The sequence below is a fragment of the Colobus angolensis genome, unplaced genomic scaffold (assembly GCF_000951035.1).
Source record: "Colobus angolensis palliatus isolate OR3802 unplaced genomic scaffold, Cang.pa_1.0 Scaffold367, whole genome shotgun sequence".
NCBI classification, from domain to species: domain Eukaryota; kingdom Metazoa; phylum Chordata; class Mammalia; order Primates; family Cercopithecidae; genus Colobus; species Colobus angolensis.
This window is the reverse complement of record NW_012117010.1, coordinates 1314398-1341500: the sequence shown is the minus strand read 5'-3', so window position 1 is coordinate 1341500 and position 27103 is coordinate 1314398. Positions and strand designations below refer to the sequence as shown.

At 39.3% G+C, this 27103-nt stretch overlaps 1 protein-coding gene across 1 annotated transcript in view; it reads left to right on the top strand.

Annotated features, from left to right (window-relative positions):
- MEI4 (meiosis-specific 4 homolog (S. cerevisiae)) overlaps positions 1–27103 on the top strand; it is a 224719-nt gene that overhangs the window by 116533 nt on the left and 81083 nt on the right. The window contains exon 3 of the mRNA XM_011953553.1: positions 4710–4841. Coding sequence (XP_011808943.1) covers positions 4710–4841 — 132 coding nt within the window. The remainder of the gene's footprint in view (positions 1–4709; positions 4842–27103) is intronic.

The window sequence follows — 27103 nt, the reverse complement described above, 5'->3', positions numbered from 1 at the left end:
CCATTAACTCTTTTTTGTAATACTTTATGGATTTTTTTCTGAATGATCTTTTTTCACTTTAGTTATTATTTGTGCTACTAGTTTAACATTTGTATAGAGGTAATGTTTTGTTTCATTCATTTTACTGCTCAAAACTGAGAGAAATCATTATTGGACCAGAAACCTAATGATAATTGGTATTATTTTAGGGAATATTCCTAGAATTTAAAAACTACCCCTGATTTACTTTAACCTGATTAGGGTTTTATAACTAACGTCCCTAAGTGATACCCTAAGCTCTTTCTTTTCACCCAGAGTTTTCTTCACTCTGTCCTTTCCTTCACCCAATGAAAACATTAATCTATGATGTAGAAAATACTTTAGGACTGGAATTTGGCAGATACCTTTCCTTTATTAAAGAGGCCCAACAGCTAATTTCTTAGGAAGTAATAAAGGCCTTTCTTTTTATTTGTGATTTAATATCGCCTAGATGTATATCTTGGTGTTGGATTTAGTATGTCAGTTTTATTTGGAACCTAAAGAATTCCTTCCGTGTCCTCTGTCTGATCTTTTGTTGGTTCCAAGGGAGAGTACTTTACTTGGAACAGCTTTGAGGATTGGTTCTGATCTATTTCTGTTTTCTTCTTCAAGAACTTTTAGCTTTTACAGTATCTTACTTTTACGTGTACCTGCTTTTCTTTCTTTTCTTCATTTATTTTTTTCATGTGCTGATTATGAGTTTGGTTTTTATTATAAGCTTTCTGAAGGCCTAAATCTTATTTTTTTTTTATGGTTTTCCTTTTATCACTGTATACTTGGCAGTGTCAGTATCAGGATATGGGTTGTTTTGATAGAAACTAAAATAAAATACAAATGTAGGTATTTTAAAACTTTAAAATAAATAGACATAAGAAAAGGGAAGCAGACCTCTTTAGAATATCAAACACAAAGAGATTCCTGGGACTAGTTTTCTTTTTCTTTCTTTCTTTTCTTTCTTTTTTTTTTTTTTTCTTGAGATGTAGTCTTGCTCTGTCACCCAGGCTGGAGGGCAGTGGTGCGATCTTGGCTCACTGCAACCTCCACCTCCCAAGTAGCTGTGACTCCAGGTGCACGCCACCACTCCCAGCTTCTTTTTTTTTTTTTTTTTTTCTTGAGATGTAGTCTTGCTCTGTCACCCAGGCTGGAGGGCAGTGGTGCGATCTTGGCTCACTGCAACCTCCACCTCCCAGGTTCAAGCAGTTCTCCTGCCTCAGCCTCCCGAGTAGCTGTGACTCCAGGTGCCCGCCACCACGCCTGCCTGGCTAATTTTTTGTATTTTAGTAGAGAAAGGGTTTCACCATGTTGCCCAGGCTGGTCTTGAACCCTTGACCTTAGGCAATCCACCTGCCTCGGCCTCCTAAAGTGCTGGGATTACAGGCGTGAGCCACCGTGCCTGGCCTCTTTTCTTTTTTAAATCCCTTTAGTATAGTTCTATCAGTGTTAAAATAACTCATATTTATACATTGAAGATGTCTTATTTTCTCTTTGCTCTTGAAGGATAGTTCTCGTGGTCACACAATTATAAGTTAATGCATATTTTGTCACAGTAGTCTGAAAATACTAGATCAAAGATACATGGCTTTTATTGTTGCTATTAATTATGTTGTCAGTCTAATTGTTCTTTTCTGTTAGTATACATCATACTTCTTTCCTCTATGAATTCTTGTTGTTTCTTAGGCCTAAAAAACTTTCTTCCTTTATTTTTTCCCATATTATTTATTCTTCAGTAGTCTCTCTTAGTTTTTTCTGTTTCTTTTTTTGAACTCTATTTAAAGATACTACATCTTCTTACTCTATTCTCTATGTCTCTTAACCTCTACTCATATATTGCATGCACATCATTTCTCTTTCCAGTATTATGGATGATTTCTGTATGTACATTTTCCAGTTTATTGCCCTTTCTCTTTAGTTGTAACTAATTTGTATATTATTTCATTCACTGAGTTTTAAATTTTAATGTTTTTATTTCTTTTTTGATATTTTTATTTTTCTCAGACTTCCTGTCATTCCATTTATAGTTATTCTGTATTCTGTATCAGATAAGTGTAATTAAGGTCTGAAGTCTTTGAAGGTCCAATTTAAAAAAATTGTTATTATTTAACAGATTTCAAGTTTAATTGGTCAACTTTTATTATTAACCCATATTTGTCTGAACTTAGTCTATAAAAATTCTGAGCGAGACTCCGTCTCAGAATAATAATAATAAAATGCAATCCAGCTTACCATGATCTGATCTGAAAGAATCAGATCTTTATATACTACTCTGGCCCCTTCTCAAAGTGTACAGCCTTATGATTTACTTGAAATATGCTTCCAAGTGGTAAACCAAATGGTAATAGGTTGTCTCCAGAATTCACAAAGGCCTATCAAGCATTGTATCTTTTTCTTAGTGATAGTAAATACATACTAAAGCAACTTGTTTTTTCACTTTAGAGGGAGTATTTCTACATGCATTAGACCCACAAACTTCTGAAGAATCCAGGGCTCTACCTAACAAGTGTCAGGGGCAGTGTTGATCCTTCCAGAAAATAACTACTTCTAGAACAACAGAAGTGTGTAATTGGAAACATACCTAATTAACTTCACAATAATTCATAGCTCTTCTCCAAGTTTCTCCTATCTTCTGCCCAGTTAATATAGGAAAATTAATTAGGAAAGTGATAAGAATTTCTACCCATTTCATTCATATTTCAAGATTAACGTGGCACTAAGGTTTGTGAATCCTCTAGGTAAACATATAGGTCAAAATACCTTTGGGAATCCTACATTTACAGGAATAATTCCCTAAACCACTGGGCAACCAAGGTAGCTGCTACTTCTGTTGTGATTAAAAGAACCTACATAGGCTGTGCACGGTGGCTCACGCCTGTAATGCCAGCACTTTGGGAGGCCGAGGCGGGCGGATCACGAGGTTAGGAGATCAAGACCATCCTGGCTAACACGGTGAAACCCCGTCTCTACTAAAAATAGAAAAAATAAAAAGTAGCCGGGCGTGTTGGCAGGTGCCTGTAGTCCCAGCTACTCGGGAGGCTGAGGCAGGAGAATGGCGTGAACCCGGGAGGTGGAGCTTGCCGTGAGCGGTGATTGCGCCACTGCACTCCAGCCTGGGCGACAGAGCGAAAACCTGAACTGAGAGTGTTTTCCTCAAGAGTGGTTTTGTATTTGCATCTTGCAGTTGCCAGAAAAAAAAATTAGCTTCATCTCTCAGCATGCAGTTTTATTAATAATAATAATAATAATAAATAATATAATAATCTATATAATTAGGTAACTCTGAAACAGCTGTGGGATGAGCCAGAACTCTGACACCTCAGCTGCTGTCTGTAGCAACAAAATGCATGCCCTGTACTGTACCTACTTCTTTTCCTTAGTGCATTTCTAAATCAAGGGCTCAAATGAGTACTTTTGATTGGCAGAACTCACATCCAAAATCCTAACTGCAGAGTAATCTGGGAAGAATTACTTCTAGTTCCCCAGCTTCTGAAATACAGAAAGATGTGAAAGAAAAAGATCATTATGTGTGTTGAGTGTGTCCTCCCATGGTTTGGTCCACAGTAGCCTCATGTATAATATTGTTGTCAGTCTTGGTTTCCATGTCAGCCTTTCGAAAAAATTCCACTGTATTTACAAAAGGGTAAGTGTCGATTAAAATGTAAGGAGGAATAGAGATTATTTTAATAATATTCATGTAATTTTGAACCACATTAATGGTTATATAGTCTTTGTATGAACTTCAGTCATGTCGGGGAGAAACAGTTCATAGATAGACTATGGAATAGCTCTTTATGATGAAATTCTCTTCTCAGCAATGTTCTCCAATAGGATTATATTAACTCTGGAAAAATATATTTTATTTATAGTATTTAACTTTTCAAGGTTCAGTGAACTAAATTCATGTTATATAGCCATGAATGCTCTTGTATTGCCATCCTAAATTATGACATTTCACTTATTGAGCACTTACTAGGTGCCTGTCACTATGGTAAGCATTTTCACTATCTAACTTAATAGATGTTTCTCTTCAACTCTATAATCCAGGGATCCCCAGCCACCAGGCCACACAGTAGGAAGTGAGCGGCAGGGGAGCTAGGGTTACCTCCTGAGCTTCCCCTCCTGTCAGATCAGTTGTGGCATTAGATTTTCATAGGAGTGCAAACCCTATTGTGAACTGTGCATGCGAGAGATCTAGGTTGTACACTCCTTATGAGAATCTTATGAGTGATAATCTGACGTGGAACAGTTTCATCTCAAAACAGTCCACCCTGCCCCCGTTCCATGGAAAAATTGTCTTCCACAAAACTGGTCCCTGGTACCAAAAAGGATGAGAGATGACCTATCTATCATTTATCTAGCTAATCTATCTAAAAGGTAAGAGCTTAAATATCTTGATTTATCATCTCCTTTATTCATTTTGTATATAGCCTATTATCTAAACTATTATCTTTTTCTACTTCAACTAAAGCTTCCATTTTAGCACCCTGTTTCATGTTTAAAAATATTAACTGCTATAGAAAATCTTAGAGCCTATAATATTATAATTTGTGTATTTTATGATTGTGCTTGAGACTGACCCAGAATTACATTGATACTTTTTATACTCCTCACAGCATTTAGCTCAGTAGTAAGGTCTTAGAAAATACATTTTGATTTGACTTGATGGAATACAGAAACTTACTCATTTTTATCTTTAGTTTCAGGTGCAGCATTATGTCTCTCAGAGTCTGGTAACCCTGGGAAGTTGCAGCTTGTTGAGAAAATCTATTATATCTCTGCTTCTATCAGAAGTAAATGGCTTTGCTGATGATCTGGGAGCCATCAATCAGGTACATATAACTTGAAACTGTAGCTCTCATTTATAGTTAATGTACCTATCTGTTTTTCTTTTCTTTTCCCTTCTTTCCTCTCTTGCCAGGCTGATATTTTAGTTATTACCTTATGTCTAATATATGTGAGTAATATTACTGCCTACCAAAATTACAGAAAGATACTTTCAGAAAACAGTTTTGAAAATAAAACCACTTTATAATCCTTACTTGCATATATGTGCCAAAGATGCCATTGGTGACAGCAAGAGTGCTTAGATGAATGGCTTTAAATTCATCCAGGCAGGCAGCAAGTTTCTAAAGCAAAGTGAAAGAAAAGTGAACTGGGGAGGATTCTAAATGGAGAATAGCCCTTAACCAGTATTTTTCATTCCTCATTGCTTAGGAAAATCATCTGGCTAACTTTTAAATATCCTATTGCCAAGTCGTATGCCAATCCTATTACATAGGGGTCTCTGAATTTGGAATTCTGGTATTGGTATTGTTAGAGCACTTCGGGTAATTTCAATATACAACCAAGCTCGAAGAACACTGCTCTAAGCCCTTCTATCTGTGGAAAGTCTTCTATATCACTGGTGACAAATGTGTAGAAGAAACAAATCATTCCCACATTTTAATGTTCACACTGGTTTATTACATGTATTCTATTTGATAGCTCATTTAATATTTTTATCATTTCTGTAGTCAAAGTCACAAAGGAAATTAGAGATAGGTAGAAACGTCTTGGTAAAGATAAATAACTTCAATAAAATATTGTATATCGTATAATTTAAATGACTTTTAACAAAGTACTGACATCTAATGACATAGTCTAAAAATATTATACAATCTAATTGAATTTGATGTTTGACATGGTGTATCTAGTAAGCAAATTTTCAGTTGATTACCAAATGATAAACTCTCTTAAGAGCTCTGTTGGATTTTTTTAAAAAGTCGTTTTCGGCTGGGTGCCGTGGCTCACACCTGTAATCCCAGCACGCTGGGAGGCCAAGTGGGGGGTGGATCACAAGGTCAGGAGATTGAGACCATCTTGGCTAACATGGTGAAACCCCATCTCTACTAAAAATATAAAAATAAAAAATTAGCCGGGCGTGTTGGCAGGTGCCTGTAGTCCCAGCTACTCGGGAGGCTGAGGCAGGAGAATGGTGTGAACCTGGGAGGCAGAGGTTGTGGTGAGACATGATCATGCCACTGCACTCCAGCCTGGGTGACAGAGCGAGACTCCGTCTCAAAAAACAAAAAACTCATTTTCACTGTTGTCAAGGAGAAAAAAGTAAGCTATATTGACTAATTGAAAAAGAGCAAAGTGTTAAAATGTATGATGCTTTTTGTAGGAGTTCCAAGATTAAGGAACTGACCATGGTAGGTTGCAGGTCCCTGAAAATAATTTACAGAAAAGGATGTACTTGAAAAATGCATTTGATTGAATAAACAGAGGATAACTGAATGTAGAGGCATTAGGATGTTATTTAACAAGAGATGCCAAAGATTCTGGGGAAACAAGGTGAAGTTTTAGCGTTTAACAATAGGAAGCAATGTGGAAAGTGAGTTTAATTGAATTCAGTTGTTTGGAGGATATCAGTAAGTGCAGAAAAAATGATGTATATATTCTCATTTAATTTTCACAATAGCTCCCTGAAGGAGTTGCAATTTTCACATACTTTATAGATAAGAATACAAAACATTAGAGTGGTGAAGTAGCTTGACCAAGACTGCAGAAAGAGCATATGCTAAAGCCATAATTCAAACCCAGATGTTCTGACAGTTAAGATACTTTAAAATAATAAGAAGAAAAATAGCAATAATATAACAACAATAACTAGTGTTTGGCAGGTTTCTGTTGTTGAATTCTGTTTGCTTGTATTTTGCTAAGGAGTTTTGTGTTGGCCAAAGGACAGTATATTTAATAATTGATGCCAGGAAAACTGGATATCCATATGCAAAAGAACAAAACTATATTTCATTTTTTATCATATACAAAAATCAAATTAAAATGGATTAAAGTCTTAAATATAAGATCTCAAACTTTGCAACTACTAGAAGAAAACTGGGGAAGTGCTGTAGGACATTGGCCTGGACAAAGATTTTTTTGGGTAAGACCTTAAAAACACAAGGAATAAAAGCAAAAATAGACAAATGAGAATATATCAAGGCAAAACACTTCTGCACAGCAAAGGAAACAATTAGTGAAGTGAAGAGAAAACCCACAAAATGGAAGAAAATATTTGCAAACTAGCTATCTGACAAAGGATTATATAATTACCAGAATATATAAAGAACTCAAACAACTCAATACCAAGAAAACAAACAATCTGAATTAAAAATGGGCAAAATACCTGATAGATATTTCTCAAAAAAAGACATACAAATGGCTAGCAGGCATATGAAAAAAAGAAAGAAAGAAAAAAAAAAACTCAACAGTACTAATCATCAGGGAAATGCAAATCAAACCACAATGAGATATCATCTCACTCCAACTAGAATAAAAAAAACAAAAAGTAACAAATGTTAATGAGGATTTGGAGAAAGGGAAATGCTCATAGACTGTTGGTAGGAGTGTAAAGTAACATAACCATTATGGACAACAGTGTGGACATTCCTTGAAAAATCTAAAAATAGAACTACCATATGATCCAAGAATCCCACCGCTGGCTCTATGTCCAAAAGAAAGGAAAGAGGTATCGGACTCACATGATCACAGTAGCCAAGATATGAAATCAACCTAAGTGTCCATCACTAAATGAATGAAGAGAATTTGGTGTATATGTGTGTGTGTATATGTGTGTGTGTGTGTGTGTGTGTGTGTGTGTGTATGAATATTATTAAGCCATAAAAAGAATGAAATCTCATCATTTGCAGGGCATGGATGGAACTGTAGGTGATTATGTTAAGTGAAATAGGCCAGGCATAGAAAAACAAATATTGTATGTTCTCACTCATGTGTAATGGGAGCTAAAGACATGGATCATATAGAGGCAGAGAGTAGAATGATGGTTACCAGAGGCACGGAAGGGAAGAGAAGTTGCTTAATGAGTATGAAAATATGGTTAGATAGAAGCAATAAGTTCTAGTATTCAATAGTACAGTTAGTGAATTTTAGATATAGTTAATTATAACAAAATATAATTGTAGAAATTATAACTTGTTTTATATTTCAAAATAGCTAGGAGTGAAGAATTGTAATGTTTCCAAGATAAAGAAAAGATAAATGTTTTTGGTGATAGATATCCCAATAACCCTGATTTGATAATTATGCATTGTATATATGTATGAAAATATCCCATTTACCCCCAGTATATGTACAACTCTGACATGTCAAGTAAAAATGCATAAAAATGTTCATTTAAATTCTGTGCATTCTACTATGTGTAAACTGTACCTCAACTAAAATATAGTTTTTGAAATCTTAACATATTTTTGAACCAAAAGTAAATATAATTTTTCTCATTGCTTTTATACTTAGTGTTTTAGCTTACTTTAAAGACTTTATTTCTGTCAATATAATGAATGCTAAGATCTTACCAAGAACTTTCTGAAGAATAGTTTTAGTTTTTAATGATATAAACTTTTCTAAGTAGTCACTAATTCAAAAAAGGATGGTGTATGTATATATATGTAGATCATATTGTACTCTATGTAAGTCTGATTGAATTTCTAAGGTATTTGATGGCAAAAAAATATCTGTTTAATAAAGATTAATGGATGGTTCAATAATAATTATCATAAATATTTACTGAGAAGCCTTATGTGTCAAACACTATTCCAAACATTTCATAGTCCTCCAGATATTTTGCATATATTTTTGTTTGAAATACATAGTGATTAATTTTAATTTTATGTTATGTCATTTAATTCTCCTAACTACACTAGTAATTTGTATTATTCCCATTTTACAAAAGAGGGCAATTAGGATGAGAGAGTTTAAGTAGCTGGCCCACGGTCATAGGAAGTACAGCACCAGTTTGTCGAACCCACGAAGTCTGACCCAGAATCTAGAAGATAAAATATGGAATAATTTCTGTTACTGACTAACCATGTCAGTTATTTGTATTTCACTAACACCATTTTATATTAATTTGTCTCATGTAACTGGTATGTGTGTTGTCTCACCTACTTTTTAGCAGGGTAAGTAGATATTTATGTCAAGTTTAACACATTTTTTATGTATATCCTGTGACCATTGAATCAGATTTTTGAAAGGTGGTTTTGTTGCCTCTTATCCTAGTATCCTTTCTCTAGCTATGTTCCTTTGAATGTCATTTTCTTGGGTCTCGTTGAAATTATTTATGCAATGCTGAGGATAAAAGTTTCCTAATATTTTCTCAAACATGTATTTTGGATTTCCCCCTTCATTGCCTTTTCTTTATCAATATGTGTCCAGAATTGGTGGGTTCTTTGTCTCACTGACTTCAAGAATGAAGCCACGGACCCTCGCGGTGAGTGTTACAGTTCTTAAAGATGGTGTGTCCAGAGTTTGTTCCTTCAGACGTTCAGATGTGTCTGGAACTTCTTCCTTCTAGTGGGTTCATGGTTTTGCAGACAGGAGTGAAGCTGCAGACCTTTGCGGTGAGTGTCACAGCTCTTAAAGGCGGTGAATCTGGAGTTGTTCATTCTTCCTGGTGGGTTCTTGGTCTTGCTAGCTTCAGGAGTGAAGCTGCAGACCTTCGTGGTGAGTGTTACAACTCATAAAGGCAGCATGGACCCAAAGAGTGAGCAGCAGCAAGATTTATTGCAAAGAGTGAAAGAACAAAGCTTCCAGAGTGCGGAAGGGGACCCAAGCGGGTTGCTGCTGGTTGGCTCAGGCAGCCTGCTTTTATTCCCTTATCTGGCCCCACCCACATCCTGCTGATTGGTCCATTTTACAGAGAGCTGATTGTTCCGTTTTGACAGAGTGCTGATTGGTGTGTTTATAATCCTTGAGCTAGACAGAGAGTGCCAGACAGAAAAGTTCTCCAAGTCCCCACTAGGTTAGCTAGATACAGAGTTCCAATTGGTGTATTCACAAACCTTGAGCTAGACACAGAGTGCTGATTGGTGTATTTACAATCCCTTAGCTAGACATAAAAGTTCTTCAAGTCCCCACTAGACTCAGGAGCCCAACTGGCTTCACCTAGTGGATCCTACACCGGGGCTGCAGGCGGAGCTACCTGCTAGTCCTGAGCCGTGCCTGCACTCCTCAGCCCTTGGGCGGTCAATGGGACCGGGCACCACGGAGCAGGGGGCGGCACCTGTCAAGGAGGCTCGGTCCACGTGGGAGTCCACCGTGGAGTGGGGGCGCGGACATGGTGGACTGCAGGTCCCAAGCCCTGCCCTGTGGGGAGGCGGCTGAGGCCTGGTGAGAACTTGAGCACAGCCCTGGCGGGCCCGCACTGCTAAGAGACCCAGCACACCCTCTGCAGCTGCTGGCCTGGGTGCTAAGCACCTCACTGCCCTGGGCCTGCAGTGCCGGCTGGCTGCTCCAAGTGCAGGACCCTCGCCCACCGCCCCCCCAGCCCGCACCCACGCCTGCTGGAACCTGCGCTGTCCCGGGAGCGCCACACGCAGCCCTGGTTCCCACCCGCGCCTCTCCCTCCACACTTCCCTGCAAGCAGAGGGAGGCGGCTCCGGCCTCCGCCAGCCCAGAGAGGGGCTCCCACAGTGCGGTGGCAGGCTGAAGGGCTCCTCAAGCACCACCAGAGTGGACGCTGAGGCCGAGGAGGTACTGAAAGTGAGGGCTGCTAGTACGCTGTCACCTCTCAATCCCCACTCTAAACAGGACACCCCAACTGCTGTTGGGAATTTGGGCGATGACCACGCTAGGTACTTCCTGCTGGATAGGGGTGATGAAGGGGCCCTGCAGTTGTAGTGTCCTCCAGAGGGGAGCTCTCTAGGCCAGTGAAAGTGTCAGTGAGTCAGTCCAGGGATCCTTGGTAGAAGTTGTTAGTTGAGCTCATTTGGGATTTGTAAGACCATCTGTAGCTTGATGGCCTCAATTCTAGAGGAAACAAATTTGACAAGAAGGTTAAAGATACAGGAGCCAAAGGTGAGTAACAGCAAGATGGCTGCCACAGGAACTAGAAAGGGGAGAAGCCATGTTGCCAAACTCCAGAGGTTGGTATAAGAATTTGAAAGGTATCTGATTTCAGAAGCCTTTTCCTGTAAATGCCAGGTGGCATCTCATACTATCCCTGACTGTTTAGTGTAAAAACAACACACTTCCCATAAGAAGGTGCAGAGTCCTCCTTTCTCAGCAGTGAGGAGGTCTAGGCCTCGGCGGTTTTGGAGAGTCATTGCTGCTAAAGAGTCTATTTGGGATTGTAAAGTAAGGATAGGTTTCATTATTTCTTGCAAACTGTCTGAGAAATCCTTTGAGCGTGTGGTAGTAGGATAATGAAGTAGATAAATCAGCTATTCCATTTCCTGTAGCAGTAGCCATTCCTAACCCTATAAGTAGGGGTATTAGTTGTATGGCTGTGCACTGATAGACTTGAGCTTTGAGGGGTACTGATAAGGTCTGATTTCTTGGGGCAATATTAATGTTGGGACTTAGAAATACTAAGGTGCAGGTGCCTGTCCAGGTAGTGGGGAGGCAGATATAGGTTGACATTCCACGTAAGATGAATATACCTTGACCGGGCAGACAGAAATTCACCCTGGGGGCTTTTAAAGGAATAGAGTACACTGTTTTCTCTTTACTACTTCCATCTCTCTTTCTTTCTTTGACTTTCTGTATCTTTCTCTCTTTCCTTTCTCTGGTCTTTCCCAGCTACCAGCCACTTATGCTGCTGTTCTCCCCTCTCCTTCCCCTTTCTGATGGCTTTGGCAGTGTAAGACTGCCACCTCCTCGGGTTTTTGCACTGTGTGCAATAACTCCATAATTTCCTTGTGGCATTTAATGGGGGTTCCCCCAGAGGTTAGGAACTCCCTTTCTTTCCATATTGTAGAATGGACACGTAGGATGAGATAAGCATACTTGCTATCTGTATACACATTTATTCTTTTTCCCTTTCCCAGTTCTAAGGCATGGGTAAATGCCACTAGTTCTGCTAACTGGGCACTGGTCCCTTGGGGGAAGAGGCTTACTTTCAAGCATGGTTACATCACTAACTATGGCATAACCTGCCCTTTGTATCCCATTCTCCACAAATGAACTTCCATCAGTATATAGGTTAAGGTCAGGAGTAGCTAAGGGGACTTCTAAGAGATCATCTCAGGCGGCATAAGTCTGGACGATACTTTGTTGGTGGTCATGCTCGATTGGTTCCCCATCCTCTGGGAGAAAAGTGGCAGGGTTGAGGGCCATGCATGTATGCATTTGAAGCACTGGTCCCTCAAGGAGTAGTGCCTGGTATCTAAGTAGGCAGTTGTCTGATAGCCGTAAACTTCCTTTGGCACCTAGTATGCCATTTACATCAGAAGTAGTCCAGGCAGTGAGATCCTTTCCTTATATTATCTTGACAGCCTCTGACACTAAGACAGCCACCGTCACAACTACCCTAAACAGTGAGGCCAGCCTTTTGCTACCACATCAATTTCCTTACTTAGGTATACCACTGGTTGTGGAGTTCTCCCACGAGTCTGAATAAGGACTCCAAGAGCTATAACTGCTCTCTCTCTGACATATAGAGAGAAGTTTTGTCCTGTAGGAAGGCTTAAAGCTGGAGCTTGTACTAGGGCCTGCTTTAAAGTTTTGAAGGCTGTTTCTGCCTCTGGCTCCCATTCTACTGATGAGTATTTGTCCTCTGGGTTTCCTTAATTAAAATATAGAGGGGCCTGGCTATCTCACTGTATCTGGGGATCCATAGTTGGCAAAGGCCAGTGATTCCAAGGAACCGCCACAACTGTTTTAATGTCTTAAGGTGAGGATAAGCCAGTATAGGCTGTATTCGTTCCTTGCTGAGGGCTCTGGTCCCTCTGGCTAAGATTAGGCCTAAATATTTGTCCTGCTGTAGGCATAGCTGGGCCTTTGACCTAGGCACCTTGTACCCTTGATTAGCTAGAAAGTTCAAGAGATCTAGAATAGCCTGCTGGCATGAGGCTTCCGAACTGGTAGCCAAAAGTAAATCAGTCACATACTGAAGGACCAGAGTGCCTGGACCTGAGAAATGGCCTAGATCTTGGGCCAGTGCCTGACCAAACAGACGAGGGCTATCCCTAAACCCTTGGGGCAAGACCATCCACGTAAGTTGGGATGTGTCTGTGGGATCCTCAAAGGCAGAGAGAAACTGGGAGTCAGAGTGCAGGGGATAGAAAAAGGCATCCTTGAGGTCCAGAACAGTGAACCAGTCTGCTTCCTCTGCTATTTGAGAGAGCAAGGTATAGGGGTTGGGTACAACTGGATATAGAGGAATTACTGCCTCATTGATGAGCCTAAGATCTTGCACTAGTCTCCACTGACCATTTGGTTTTTGTGCTCCTAGAATTGGGATGTTGCAGAGACGGCTGCATTTCCTTACTAAACCTTGAGCTTTTAAATGTTTAACAATATCCTGTAATCCTTTATGAACTTCAGGCCTTAAGGGATATTGCCTTTGGTAAGGAAAAGTGTTGGCATCTTTTAACCTGATTTGGACTGGGCGGACATTTTTTGCCGTTCCAAACTGTCCTTTGAATGCCCAGACTTCAGGGTTGATTCCCTCCTCAAGTAGGGGACAACAAATGGGTAACTTGTTCCCCATATTCATGTAGATAATAGCTCCAGCCTTGGCTAATGTATCCCTCCCTGATAAGGGTCTGGGACTTTCAGGCATAAGAAAGGCATGTGAAAAGAGCAAAGTCTCCCAATTACAACTGAGGAGGCGGGAGAAATACCTGGTTACAGGCTGTCCCAGGATTCCTTGGATGGTAATGTATCTTGAGGACAGTCTTCCGGGACAGGAGATTAACACTGAGAAGGCTGCACCACTGTCTAGGAGGAAGTCAATTTCCCGGCCCTCAATGGTTAAGCATACCCGGGGCTCAGTGAGGGTGATGACCTGAGCTGGCGCTTGCCCTGCGCACCCTGAGTCCTGTTGTTGGATCATCTGGTTGGAGGGTCTTCTGACCCAGAGAACCTTCATCTTCGGGGGCAGTGCACCTTCCAGTGATTGCCTTGGCATAGTGGACATGGACGAGGGGGCAGCTTGTTTCTCATTGGACAGTCTTTTTTAAAGTGTCCTAGTAAACCACACTGATAACAAAGCTTACTGTATGATTGGCCTGCTCCATTTTTTATCCTCTCTGAACCACCAAGGTTTGTTTGTCTGAGGGCCATGACTAAGGCTGCAGCCTTTCTCTGATCTTGCTTTTCCTTTTGGGCCTGCTCCTCTCTGTCCCTCTCATAGAACACAGAAGTTGCCAGGTATAATAATGCCTCCAAGTTTTGTTCAGGATGCAGGGCTTGCTTTTGGAGCTTTCTCCTGATATCTGCGGCTGATTGGGTGATAAACTTCTCTTTTAGGATCAGTTGATCCTCAAGTGATTCGGGTGACACGGGACCATATTTTCTTAAGACCTCCTGTAGCTGCTCAAGGAAGACAGGATTTTCTTCCTTTCCCTGAGTTATGGTGGACGTCATTGAATAATTCATTGGCTTTTTCCTAATTCTACTTAGTCCTTCTAGAACACAGGTCAACAGATGTTTACGACTTCAGTCCCCATGATCTGAGTCAAGGTCCCAGTGCGTATCCATACTGGGGATGGCTCGCTGACCAGTAGGGAATTTGTCCCTTTCTTTGGCTGTCATTCTATCATTTACTTGACTAAGATACCAGGTATCTCCAAACTCTTGGGCTGCAGCCAAAGCTACATTCTTTTCATTAAAGGCCAGGGTTTGGTCTCACAATAGTATGACATCTCTACAAGTGAGGTCGATGGTTTGCCCTAGACCTTGTGGGACATCTATGTACCTATCAGGATCATCTGAAAACTTCCCCAGGTCTGCCTTGATCTGCTTTAAATCAGAGAGGGAGAAGGGGACATGTATCCTGGTTGGACCAAATTCCCCTCCTCCTACAGCTTAAAGGGGACATAACCGATAGCCTGGGGGTTTTTGTGGTCCTTTGGAGATTTCTTTGCTTATTTCTGGGCAGGGGAGATTAGAGGAGGCTTATCATTAATAGGAAGGGGAGCTATAGGGAGGCTAGGATATGGGGGTAAGCTGAGAGGTCCTCCTGTGGGATTTAAATTGTAAACTTTGCATAGTTGTGTATTCTCCTTCAGTGAAAAGAAAGCTTGGACATAAGGTGTTTCACTCCATTTGCGTTCCCTCTTACAAAAAAGATCAAGCTGCAGGATAGTATTGTAATTTATACTTCCCTCAGGTGACCATTTTTCCCTGTCAGAGAGAGACTATTGGGGCCAAGCCATAGTGCAGAGAAAAATGAGTCACCTCTTTTTCAGGGTTTGTGGGTTAAATTGGTCCCAATGGTTTAGGATGCATTTCAAGGGTGAGCCTGTTGATGCCTGTTTCCCATCTGAAAGACAAAAACTGCCTGCGGTTTGTTTTGTTTCTCCCCCTGCCCAAGAACCCACAATGGTCCCTGGAATCTGCTGATTGGAATAGTTGTGCTCACCAACGCAGCAGCAGAAACAACCCCTGCCCAAGAACCCGCAACAGTCCTTGGACCCTGCTGATCAGAATAGTTGTGCTCACCGACGCAGCAGCAGAAACACTAGCTTTTGCCCCAGACCACATGGAGGACCGAGGAAGGTTGGATTTAGTGGCTCTTACTGACGCATTCTCAAAAACCTGCACCCTTGCGTGTCCATCAGACCACATGGAGGACCGGGCCGAGAAAAATCAAATTTAGTGGCCCTTACCGACGCATTCTCGAAAACCTGTTAGAGTCCTAAGTATTCTCCTGTTAGTATTGGGACTTTACCCCTGTCCTATAAAGATGTCGTGCCCCAAAAGTGAAGTGGAGGGCCATACCCTGTGGGAGGGAAGGGATTTCCAGGGTCGCAAGAGTGACACCTTTTGTCCTCACTTGTGTGAAAAGGGAGGATACAATTGCAGAGGCTCCCCATATCCTAGCTTCAGGAATAGCTTTTGTTAGGCCTGTTAGTCTGAGGAGGGACCCTAAAATACCCAGATAGTACCCCCTACAACAGGGATTTGGGCAAAAATTATGTCTTTCTGATTGGTGAGCCTGGGTGCCTAAAGAAGGTAACAGAGTCTTGGAGTTTATACTAGAAGTCATTCTCATAGGAGAAACTAGAAAAGCACCAGAGACAGGGAGCAATTTTTAGAAGCGGGACTAACCTCAGAGAAGAGAGGTGAGAGAAAGTTTGTCTGGCAGGCATTAGGACCCAGGGGCAAGTGTCAGGGTAGATAGAATAGATGGGCGAGTCTCACTCGGGTGACATGCCTTTGAAAGTTCCACTCATGGCCACAGGGTCAACCAACTTGTTGTCGGGACCCTGGAGCGGCATGGCTTTCCTCTCAGTCGACCCTTGGCTCAGCCCGGAAGTACAGGAAAAGCGGAAGCTGGTTCTGGGCAAACCAACGCTCCTAATTCTGAAGAGTCGAGGATTGTTAGAAATCCCTTTCCCAGAAAGCGTGATGCCCATAGTCTGGCAGCAGCACTAGTCGCTTTTAACTGGCCGACAGGTGCCCAGTATTTAGCCCTTGAATTCTAAGGAAAAATAGGACACAATAGCAAGTGAAAGGGGTCTGTTGGTGCTCACCACTCTCCGATAGTTGATGTCCCACTGCTTGGAGATAGGCAAAAGTCTCACCGCGATAGGCGCTAGTCTCAGCACTTGGTGATAGGCCATAGTACCTTTGTGGTCGCCAAAATGTGTCCGGCATTGGCGGGTTCTTGGCCTCACTGACTTCAAGAATGAAGCCGTGGACCCTCACGGTGAGTGTTACAGTCCTTAAAGGTGGTGTGTCTGGAGTTTGTTCCTTCAGATGTTCGGATGTGTCTGGAGCTTCTTCCTTCTGGTGAGTTCATGGTCTCGCTGACAGGAGTGAAGTTGCAGACCTTCGCGGTTAGTGTTACAACTCTTAAAGGCGGTGCGTCTGGAGTTGTTCATTCTTCATGGTGGGTTCGTGGTCTTGCTAGCTTCAGGAGCGAAGCTGCAGACCTTCATGGTGAGTGTTAACTCATAAAGGCAGCGTGGACCCAACGAGTGAGCAGCAGCAAGATTTATTGCAAAGAGTGAAAGAACAAAGCTTCCACAGTGTAGAAGGGGACTCAAGCGGTTTGCCGCTGGCTGGCTCAGCAAGCCTGCTTTTATTCCCTTATCTGGTCCATTTTACAGAGAGCTGATTGGTCTGTTTTGTCAGAGTGCTGATTGGTGGGTTTAAAGTCTTTGAGCTAGACACAGAGTGCTAGATGGAAAAGTTCTCCAAGTCCCTACTAGGTTAGCTAGATACAGAGTACCAATTGGTGTATTCACAAACCTTGAGCTAGACACAGAGTGCTGATTGGTGTATTTACAAACCCTGAGCTAGACAAAGAGTGCTGATTGGTGTATTTACAATACCTTAGCTAGACATAAAAGTTCTCCAAGTCCCCACTAGACTCAGGAGCCCAACTGGCTTCACCTAGTGGATCCTGCACCAGGGCTGCAGGCGGAGCTGCCTGCCAGTTCTGAACCGTGCCTGCACTCCTCAGCCCTGGGGCAGTTGATGGGACTGGGCGCCAAGGAGCAGGGGGGCAGCGCCCCTTGGAGAGGCTCTGTCCCCGCCTGAGTCCACTGTGGAAGAGGGGCTCGGACATGGTGGGCTACAGGTCCCAAGCCCTGCCCTGCCGGGAAGTGGCTGAGGCCCTGTGAGAATTGAGCACAGTGCCAGTAGTCCGGCACTGCTGGGGGACCCAGTGCACCGTCTGCAGCTGCTAGCCTGGGTGCTAAGCCCCTCACTGCCCTAGGCTGGCGACTAGCGCCACATGCAGCCCTGGTTCCCGTGGGCGCCTCTCCCTCCACACCTCCTGGCAAGCAGAGGGAGGCGGCTCTGGCCTCTGCCAGCACAGAGTGGGGCTTCCACAGTGCCATGGTGGGCTGGAGGCCGAGGAGGCGCCCAGAAGGAGGGCTGCTAGCACGTTTCACCTCTCAAATAGGTTACCGTTAAGAAAATGTATCTGCCTTTTTTTTTTTTTAGTGTCAGCATTTTCTTACCTTGATTATTGTATATTCACCATCTTATGACATAAGGTGGTTTTCTATTTATTTTAATAGCTTTGACAAATTGGCTTCTGTATGATGTCATAGACTGGTGACATTTGATTTTCTAAGGGCCTACATTGTTTAGTTATTCAAAAATGAGAACAAAAGTCAAGCTATTGACTTTGTTAGGCTTTATCCACTGGGACCTTGTGTTGGAAAGTTTTATGAGAAACTGTTTTTCTGAAAGACTTTCTTCCTCTTTTCAAATAGATTCCAAGTAGCTAATATCTAGGAAGAGCAGTCAGCCAATAGCTAGAGTATCTGTGGGGTGAATATCTCTGTAAAAAGCAATACCCATGGTTTTAGTAAGTTTTTAATTTTTTTGTATGAATTTAATTAATAGCTTATATGTTTCTTTAGATATCTAGATGGTATGTGATTTTCACAGGATCAGCTTTCTGGTCAGCTATTACTAGAAGTTTTTGCTACTGAAAGCTCTCATCAATATATATTATCTCTTAATATTTTACAAAGTAATATGTTTTGTTTATTCTAGAAAAGTGACATTGAAAAAGAGGTATACATGTTCATTTTACATATGTGGATTTTTTTGTATTTATTTTATTTGATTTTACTTTAAATTCTGGGATACATGTGCTGAACATGCAGTTTTGTTACATAGGTATACATGCGCCATGGTGGTTTGCTGCACCTATCAACCCATCATCTAGGTTTTAAGCCCCGCATGCATTAGGTATTTGCCTAAAGCTGTCCCTCCCCTTTCCCCCTACCCCCGACAGGCCCCGGTGTATGATCTTCCCCTCCCTGTGTCCATGTCTTCTCACTGTTCTACTCCTACTTATGAGTGGGAACATGTGGTGTTTGGTTTTCTCTTCCTGTGTTAGTTTGCTGAGGAGGATGGTTTCCAGATTCATCCGTATCCCTGCAAAGGTCATGAATTCATTTTTTATGGCTGCATAGTATTCCATGGTGTATATCTGCCACATTTTATCTAGTCTATTATTGATGGACATTTGGGTGGATGTTTTACAGAATACCAAGTCAGTTCCAACCTGGACTCCATTAAAACAAAGAAAACAAAACAAAAAATAACGTAACTCTACTCCATTCATAAACGATGTGTTGCTTTCCTAGTAAAATCTAATTTCTCTTCAAGGCCCTGGCTGAAGTGGAGCATCCCTGGATCATTTGCTAGGAAGATAGAGTAGACCTTACCAGTTGCCTTGAGGTAAGGATAAGCAGGAAGGTAGCCGAGATACCTTTTTGTGAAGAAACTGAGATCAGTAGAAAGACAGATGGTTTCTGTGGTGTATCACATAAAATGAGACAGGCATTGAGAGAGAGAATCTGGAAACAAAGCAGGCACTAGAAAATAGAGATTCAGCATCAGGGATCCAGGCCAGTCTCTGACAAAATAGCGGCAAACACTTGTGAACAAACACTCATGCTGGGATTGTCAAATTGGTTACCATGAATCATGGAGATCTTATCCAATGTCAGCTTTACTAATAATTTCAAAGATACAGAGAATCAACGGGCACAGATAAAGCAGAAAGAGACATAGGACATCCTATATGGTTCCCCGGGTCCTTGTTTTGCATATAAGATATGTCTTTCAGGCTTAGAATACTAAATGAGTTTCCCAAGTGAGATTTTGTAGGTTTTCTCACAAGGAAGGAGGTAAAAGTTTTTAAACATGTCTTTCATAATCCAGAAAATATTATAGACTATGTAGCCATCTTCAAGGAACAATGTCTCATAGATTCTGAGTTTATTTGTTATAAGTAATTCTTTACTCAGCAGCTTTCTTCTAAGAACATTCGATAGGTTTCCTCCTACCAACAACTACCAGGAGGTCCACTTAACAAGAAAGCAGGCAGGGTCATCAGCTTTCTTTTCTTTCTCCTGGGAACATATGCCCAGTAAGTACCAGCAGCTGCTTCATCTTCCTTCTTCCAACTTGCTTTCAAGTTCCTGGGGCCTCAATATGCAAAGAGAGTTGTTTATAGAACATTTCTTTCTTCTATGGAACCTTTAGAAAGAAAATGTTTTTATGAAGGTATTTTAGTTGTTGACATGGCAAATAAGTTTGGGGTATTTCTGTTAAAAATTTTCAAAATTTATAATAAATCAAATATTAGTATAATTTTCTCTGTTTCTGACTGGTTTCTAGTTCATTTTATATTATATATTTATAAAGTATATGTACTATAAAATTATAAATTTATAAGATTTTATAATGTAATTATGAGGCAGTGCTCCTTTCACAGGGGCACTAGCTGTGGGGGGTGGTCTGTTCCTACAGACCCCTGATTTGGTGACAGATGAATAAAGTACGCTGACACACAGATATTCTACTTTGCCAGTCCAGCTAAGGGTCCAAGCCGCTTACAGGCTCCAAGCTGAGTTCTGTAAACAGTTGCCACTGGGCCCCAATCAGATAGTGGGGCTCACATTTATTCAGTAAGACTGATTAACAAAAGTTGTGAGTAAATACCACTAGAGGGTAAAGATTAAAGGCCAGGTTCCAAGGCGTAAAGCAAACAGCATTTGCCAATAATAAACTTCTGCTGACCCCTTTCCCCGCTCCCCCAAATAGGAAGCAGTAAAGTACCCTGTAGGACAAAGGTTAGTCTTAAGCCCATATAAGTAAACAGGTTAGTAAGATACACTTCCACATTCCTTTGTACTTGCACCCTAATCTTTTCTGGCTCCTACAGAGACCTTGGCTGCCTTCAGCCAAGCAGTCTGAAGCTATGCAAACTCTCAGGCCTTCCGAGAGAGTTTTTGAATATTACTATAATTATCTTTTATGTTTTTCACAACAGCCTGATAGAACCCTGGCATAATTATAATTTCATATTATAATTTTATAATATACTTTTTATATTATATATAAAATGAACTAGGAATCAATCAGAAACAAGAGAAAAATGGGCTTAAGGATACGAAAAGGTAGTTTAATGGAAGAAAAAAGTACGGGTGTAGTGGCTTCTGCTTGTAATCCCAGCAATTTGGGAAGCCGAAGCGGGCGGATCACCTGAGATCGGGAGTTCGAGACCGGCCTGACCAACACGGAGAAACCCTGTCTCTACTAAAAATACAAAATTAGCCAGGCATGGTGTTGCATGTTTGTAATCCCAGCTACTTGGGAGGATGAGGCAGGAGAATCACTTGAACCCAGGTGGAGGAAGTTGTGGTGAGCCGAGATTGCACCATTGCACTTCAGCCTGGGCAACAAAAGTGAAACTCTGTATGAAAACAAAACAAAACAAAACAAAAAGAGAAAAAAAGCTCCCAAATAAAGAAAAAAAGGAAAAAATGGGGAGAAACCTAAAAGGCGATTTAACATGAATGATACTCAATCTCATGGTACCAAGTAAATGCAAATTACAAAAACAATAAAATGTTTCATATTGATTATATTGACACAATATCTTTTTAAAAATTAACTTGACAACACTGTCAGATACTATGATTATGTGGGGAAATACAATTTATCACCTGGGAAAATTAAAGATGCATATCCTGTAAAATATAGCAAATTCACTGTACTAAGGAGAGCTGTACAAGGATGTTCATTTCAGCATGTTTATAATAGCTTAAATTTGGATATAACAAATTTCTATTTTAAAATATGGCTTGATGTGGTATATATAAAATGAGTATTTGATAATAGTTAAAATGAATAAATTATTTCTGTATTAACATTCATAGATTTTGAAAAAAATAATGTTGATCTAAAAGGAAGAATGAAGTATTTGAGAAGGAGAGATACCCAAATATACCATTTTTTACAAATTGTAAATGAAAAATAAATTTTACAAATTATAAATACAAAACAAATTATAAATACAAAACACATGACACTTTCACTGCATGTATACTTTTAAAAATTTATTTTAAAAATACAGAATCTGTAATGTTTTTAATTTATATATTGCATGTCCTCAAGATGCATGTTTTTGCATTGCAAATATTTTTATATAGGAGAGAAAACAGCTCTTTAGGTGTCAGACATATATTGATTTAAAATGAGTCCTCAATTTTTAAGTGATTTTTCACAGAAATATTATTCTCTGAGATGCAGTTCATACCTCTATCTAATCAGCATGTTTCTGGGTACAGTAGCCAAGCTATTAAAAATGAATAATGCTTTTGGAATATTGATAAGCACGGGTGAAATCTGAATTTAGAGTATTACATGCATACTTATATTAAATACTTCAGAGATCTAATGTTTACAAAGTAGATTAAAATTCTATATTAAAATAGATTTTAAAATTTGGAAGAAAAGCATATTAGCAGGAGAAATCTCAAAAGTTCTGCAGCCTACATCAGGAAGCATTTTTACTTTTCTGTTTTCCTTGTAAAGTAAAATAAAATCTAAGCAATTCATTAATAAAAATAGAACATGCAAATGAAATATTCTGAATCTGCAATGAGCTTATACATTTATTTCTCTAAAACAAACTAATTTTCTATATCAAGGCAAAATGTAGCAACAAAATAAGCATTTTTAATAAGATAAAGAAAAGTAATCATAGCTCTGAGCATGAAACACTTGACCTATTTCAGTTGAGAGAGGAACCATATTCTTTTCTGAAATTATGCATGTCTTGATCATATCTAAGATCTATGAAGCTTGGCTCAGTCAGCAATCAATCCATCAGAGAGAATAGAATTAGAATTTGCATCAAACTGTGCTCAAGTAGACAAAATAGAGATTAGGGGCCCTGGGCATGAACTTTTTTTATTTAACTTTGTTTTGTTTAACAAGAACTTAAGAGAAATTCTGAATAATGAGCCCTGTTTTATCAGATTTGTGCAGTTTTCTTCATTACTGGTGTTTGTAATTCAAATAACTATTAGGTATAAATGAAACAAGGCTGAACATTCCCCCAAAATACCCTATTGGCCTAAAAATTTCCACATCACTGAATGCCTTTTTGAAACTGCTACTTATTAAGAAAAACTTCCATTCCTGAGCTCAGCTGGCAACAAAGATAAAAGTTGGCTAGGGCATTTGCCACTTATAGGCTAGAACATTTTGAGAGACTCTCCAAGGATAAACTAAATCAAATGGTAAAGTGCATGAACTTTAGAATCAGATGTCTAGTTAAATTGTAGTGTGACCTTTGAAGTAGTCTTGTCAACAAATCAAACCTAAGGGTTCTAGAATGAATTGCTAACTTGCAGGTAAAACAAATAGAAGAACACATTAAATTAACCAAGTGGATGCAGTCAGTAAAACCTAGTTTGTGCAGGAAAACAACTCCTTTTCCTCAACAAATAGATTACATTATAGTGAGAAGAAAGAGACAGACCCAGGGGAAGAATGTGCCTGTATTTTAAAAGAGACCAAAGAGACTTTATTAACTTATAGCCATGTGGCTATAAGTTAATGAACTGTGATGTGGATGAACTGTGGTCCATGAGCCAAATCTGGCTTTCCACCTGCTTTTGTAAATAAACTTTTATTGGAACACAAATACTTGAAATGGTTAGACATACAACAATCTTCAAAGCATTCAATATTTACTGTCTTGATCTTTACATAAAATGTTTGTCAATTCCTGGTATATATAAATCTTATTTGTTTCCTGATTTAAACAAACCAAAAAATAGAATACATAATTAGATAATTGAGGAAAATCTGCACAAGTGTATATTATGATTTTAAGGAATAATTAATTTTTAAAAAATTGATCTTTTATTGATTTTTTAAAATGTGCTTATTATTTTTTATAACTACATATTTAAATGATTATATGAAAATTAAAATAATACTTAATCGTTTTAAGCCTCAGTTTATCTCTTCTTAAAATATTGACAACAGTGCCACTTACCTCATACAGTTTTTGGAGGTCTCATGAGGTAATCCATATTTGCATTTAGCAAACTTGTCATAATTGCACCATTGCTGTTAGCTGATATTATTATTACTATTCAACAACATATAAAACTTAAAATATAAAACACCACTGACATTAATACACATTTATAAAAATGAATGTTATTAGAACCATCTTCAGGAGCAAGTTTTCGGGTATTATGTTTGACAGTGTCTTTTAAACCATTTTCTGTGGAAGACAATTCTGGGTAACCAAAAAAATTTTTTTTTTTTTTTTTTTTACCGCAGGTATGTAAACTTATGATGTTCATCATCCTTTCAACATAAATATTGGACAAATAGTTAAGAAATATTTTGGAGAGGTACCAAATTAGTCTTGTTGTGATTTCTGAGTTTCGTTGTATGACCATGGCACTGAGCATCTGAAGGGGATTGAAAGATTTGTTATGGGAGGCCAGAATATAAAGGTTGCTTGATTTATAATTTTGCCTTTGCAAAGTGAATAAAGCTTTAAACTCTTTAAACTCAACTCTAAAATGTGACTTAGGGTACCAGATGAGATATAATAAAACCACTACAATCTATCATTCTCACTGATTAAAGCTAACATAATTTGAAAATACATATAAAAGTCAACTACCTAGCCGGACACGGTGGCTCATGCCTGTAATCCCAGCACTTTAGAAGGGCAAGGCGAGTGGATCACCTGAGGTCAGGAGTTCGAGACCAGCCTGGCCAACGTAGTGAAATCCCGTCTCTACTAAAAATACGAAAAAAAGTAGCTAGGTGTTGTGGTGATGCCTTTAATCCCAGCTACTCAGGAGGCTGAGACAGGAGAATCACCTGAACCCAGGAGGCAGAGGTTGCAGTGAGCCAAGGTCATGCCATTGCACTCCAGCTTGGGCAACAAGAGCAAAACTCCATCTCCAAAAAAAGAAAGTTAACTACCTGAGAACCCTGAAATGTAAAAAAGTAGCATGTGAATTGTTAAAGAAGTCAAAATGAAGGAAAAAAACCTACAGAATATGTTTCTTATGTTTTTCTTTTTTTCAATATCCAAGTTTTGATTTAACAGCAGCCCCAGTCAAGGAACTCTGTTGTACTTCAGAGCAGCAAAATCTTTAACAGAAATAACTTTTGGGCAAGAGGACTGGTAATGGGGACTATAAGAGCTGGAGAGTATGGAAGGAATCCTTGGGATTTTTGTTTTTCTTTTTGTATTTGTTTTTTTATCGAGTCCCTACAATGGGTTTTGTAACTATGTACAAGTAGCATGAATGGTGAAAACTCTGAGAAAAACTCAGTCTCTCCGAAAGGAAAAAGTAGGTAAAGAGACTTCTGGGAACAGAAGAAGGTGATGGTGAATTAAGGTGAATCTTCCTACAGAGAATTAAGGATATCCTTCTCCAGCCCTTTGCTATCTCTGGATAACTCTTTGGACTAGGGAGAGTTGGAAAAGGGCATCCTTAATTCTCTGTAGGAAGGGTATAATTTCCAGACTCACCCCTGACCTGTGTGAGACAGACTCCAAACAACATAGAAGAGGCTTTGATAACAGAATTGTGATGTAAATCACTGTATATAACCCAGGTAAACTCTCAAGTGGTACACATAATGGGATAAACCCAAACTTCAGAGTAAAGACATTGAAAACTGACAGTGAAACTACCACTAACAGAAGGTAGGGCAGAATTTGAACCTAATTATTTTGGTGGTTGGTGTGCCACCTGCTTCTGTAAATAAAGTTTCATTGGAATACAGCTTTTCTGTGGCTGCTTTTATACTACAAAAAAGATCAATATTCTATAAAAACAAAACAACTTAGTAGTCAGTGTAACAATATAATGTTTAGTATTTCTAGGATACAATCTAAAACTACTCAATATACACAATTACAAAGAATCAGAAAAATGTTGACCCAGTTCTCAAGGCAAATGACAATCATCAGAGGTAATCCCTGAGGTAACCCAGATATTAAAATGACCAAGAACCTTAATGCAAATATTATAACCATGCTCCTTGAGGTAGACATCAGTAATCCTGAAAAGAATGAAATGGTAGAAATTCTAACCAGAGAATTAGGAAATATATATGCGTTGTGTGTGTGTATTTTGTGCGTTTATATATGTGTACATACATACCTGCATACATGTGTGCATAATTTTAACATATATATGTTTTAAAAAATAAACTTTAGAACTGAAAAATATATCATCTGAAATAAAGTATTCCCTGGATGGGCCCAAGAGCAGAATAGAGATAACAAAGAAGTCAGTGTACATGAAGACAGGTCAGTTAAAATGTTCTAATCTTAAGAAAAAAGTTATACTGCAGAAAGTTGAACAAAGTCTCAGGAATCTGTGAAACAATACCAAAAATTACAGCATATATACTATTGTGGTCCCTAAAGGAAAAGAGAAAGAAATTTGTGATAAAAGTATATTTGAATATAACGGTCAAAGGCCTTACAAATTTGGAGAAAACTGTAAATGTATTAATTTTCTGTGAGCCATAAACATAATAAACTCGAAACCTCACCCAAACACATCATAATAAACTTTTTGAAAACTAAAGATAATTCTTTCTCCTTTTATGTTTAATTTTTAAAACTTAAAATGATCTTTTAAATTGTATTTTATTTTAGATTCACAGGGTACATGTGCATGTTTGTCAATGGATGTATTGCATATTGATGGTGATTGGGCTTCTAGCGTACCTATTACCAAAAAAATGAACATTATAATTACCTGTCTATTTCTTTTTATATATGCCAGAGGAAAATGACACATTACATTTAGGGGAACAACATTTCAAATGACTGCACTTTTCACATCAGAAACCCTGGTGGCTCCAAGATTGTGGAACAACATCAAGTTGCTAAAAGCTATAAACTGTCAACCTAGAATTCTACATCTAGTAAAAATAATCCTTCAGAATAATACGCTGTGCTTCACATGTAGGAAAGTTAACATAATTCATTGTCAGTAGACCTGTGAAAGAAATGCTAAAAGCAGTGCTTTAGACTACAGGGGGTTGTGATACAACAGAGAAACTTGTAATTTCAGGAATAAAGGCAGAGCAAAAGTAATGCTTAAGGGGATTAAATATAATAGACCATGTTGCTTTTATTACATTCTTTAAAAACATATGCAGATGAAATAAAGCTTAAACATTACTTGGTGTATATGGATGCAATGCATATGATAACTAAAATATAAAGTTATTAGGATATCAGGAATTTTCAGTTGTATGGCTTCTAGTTGAAATGGAAAATGTTAACTGTAAATACACTGAGAAAGGTTACAAATGTGTGTGT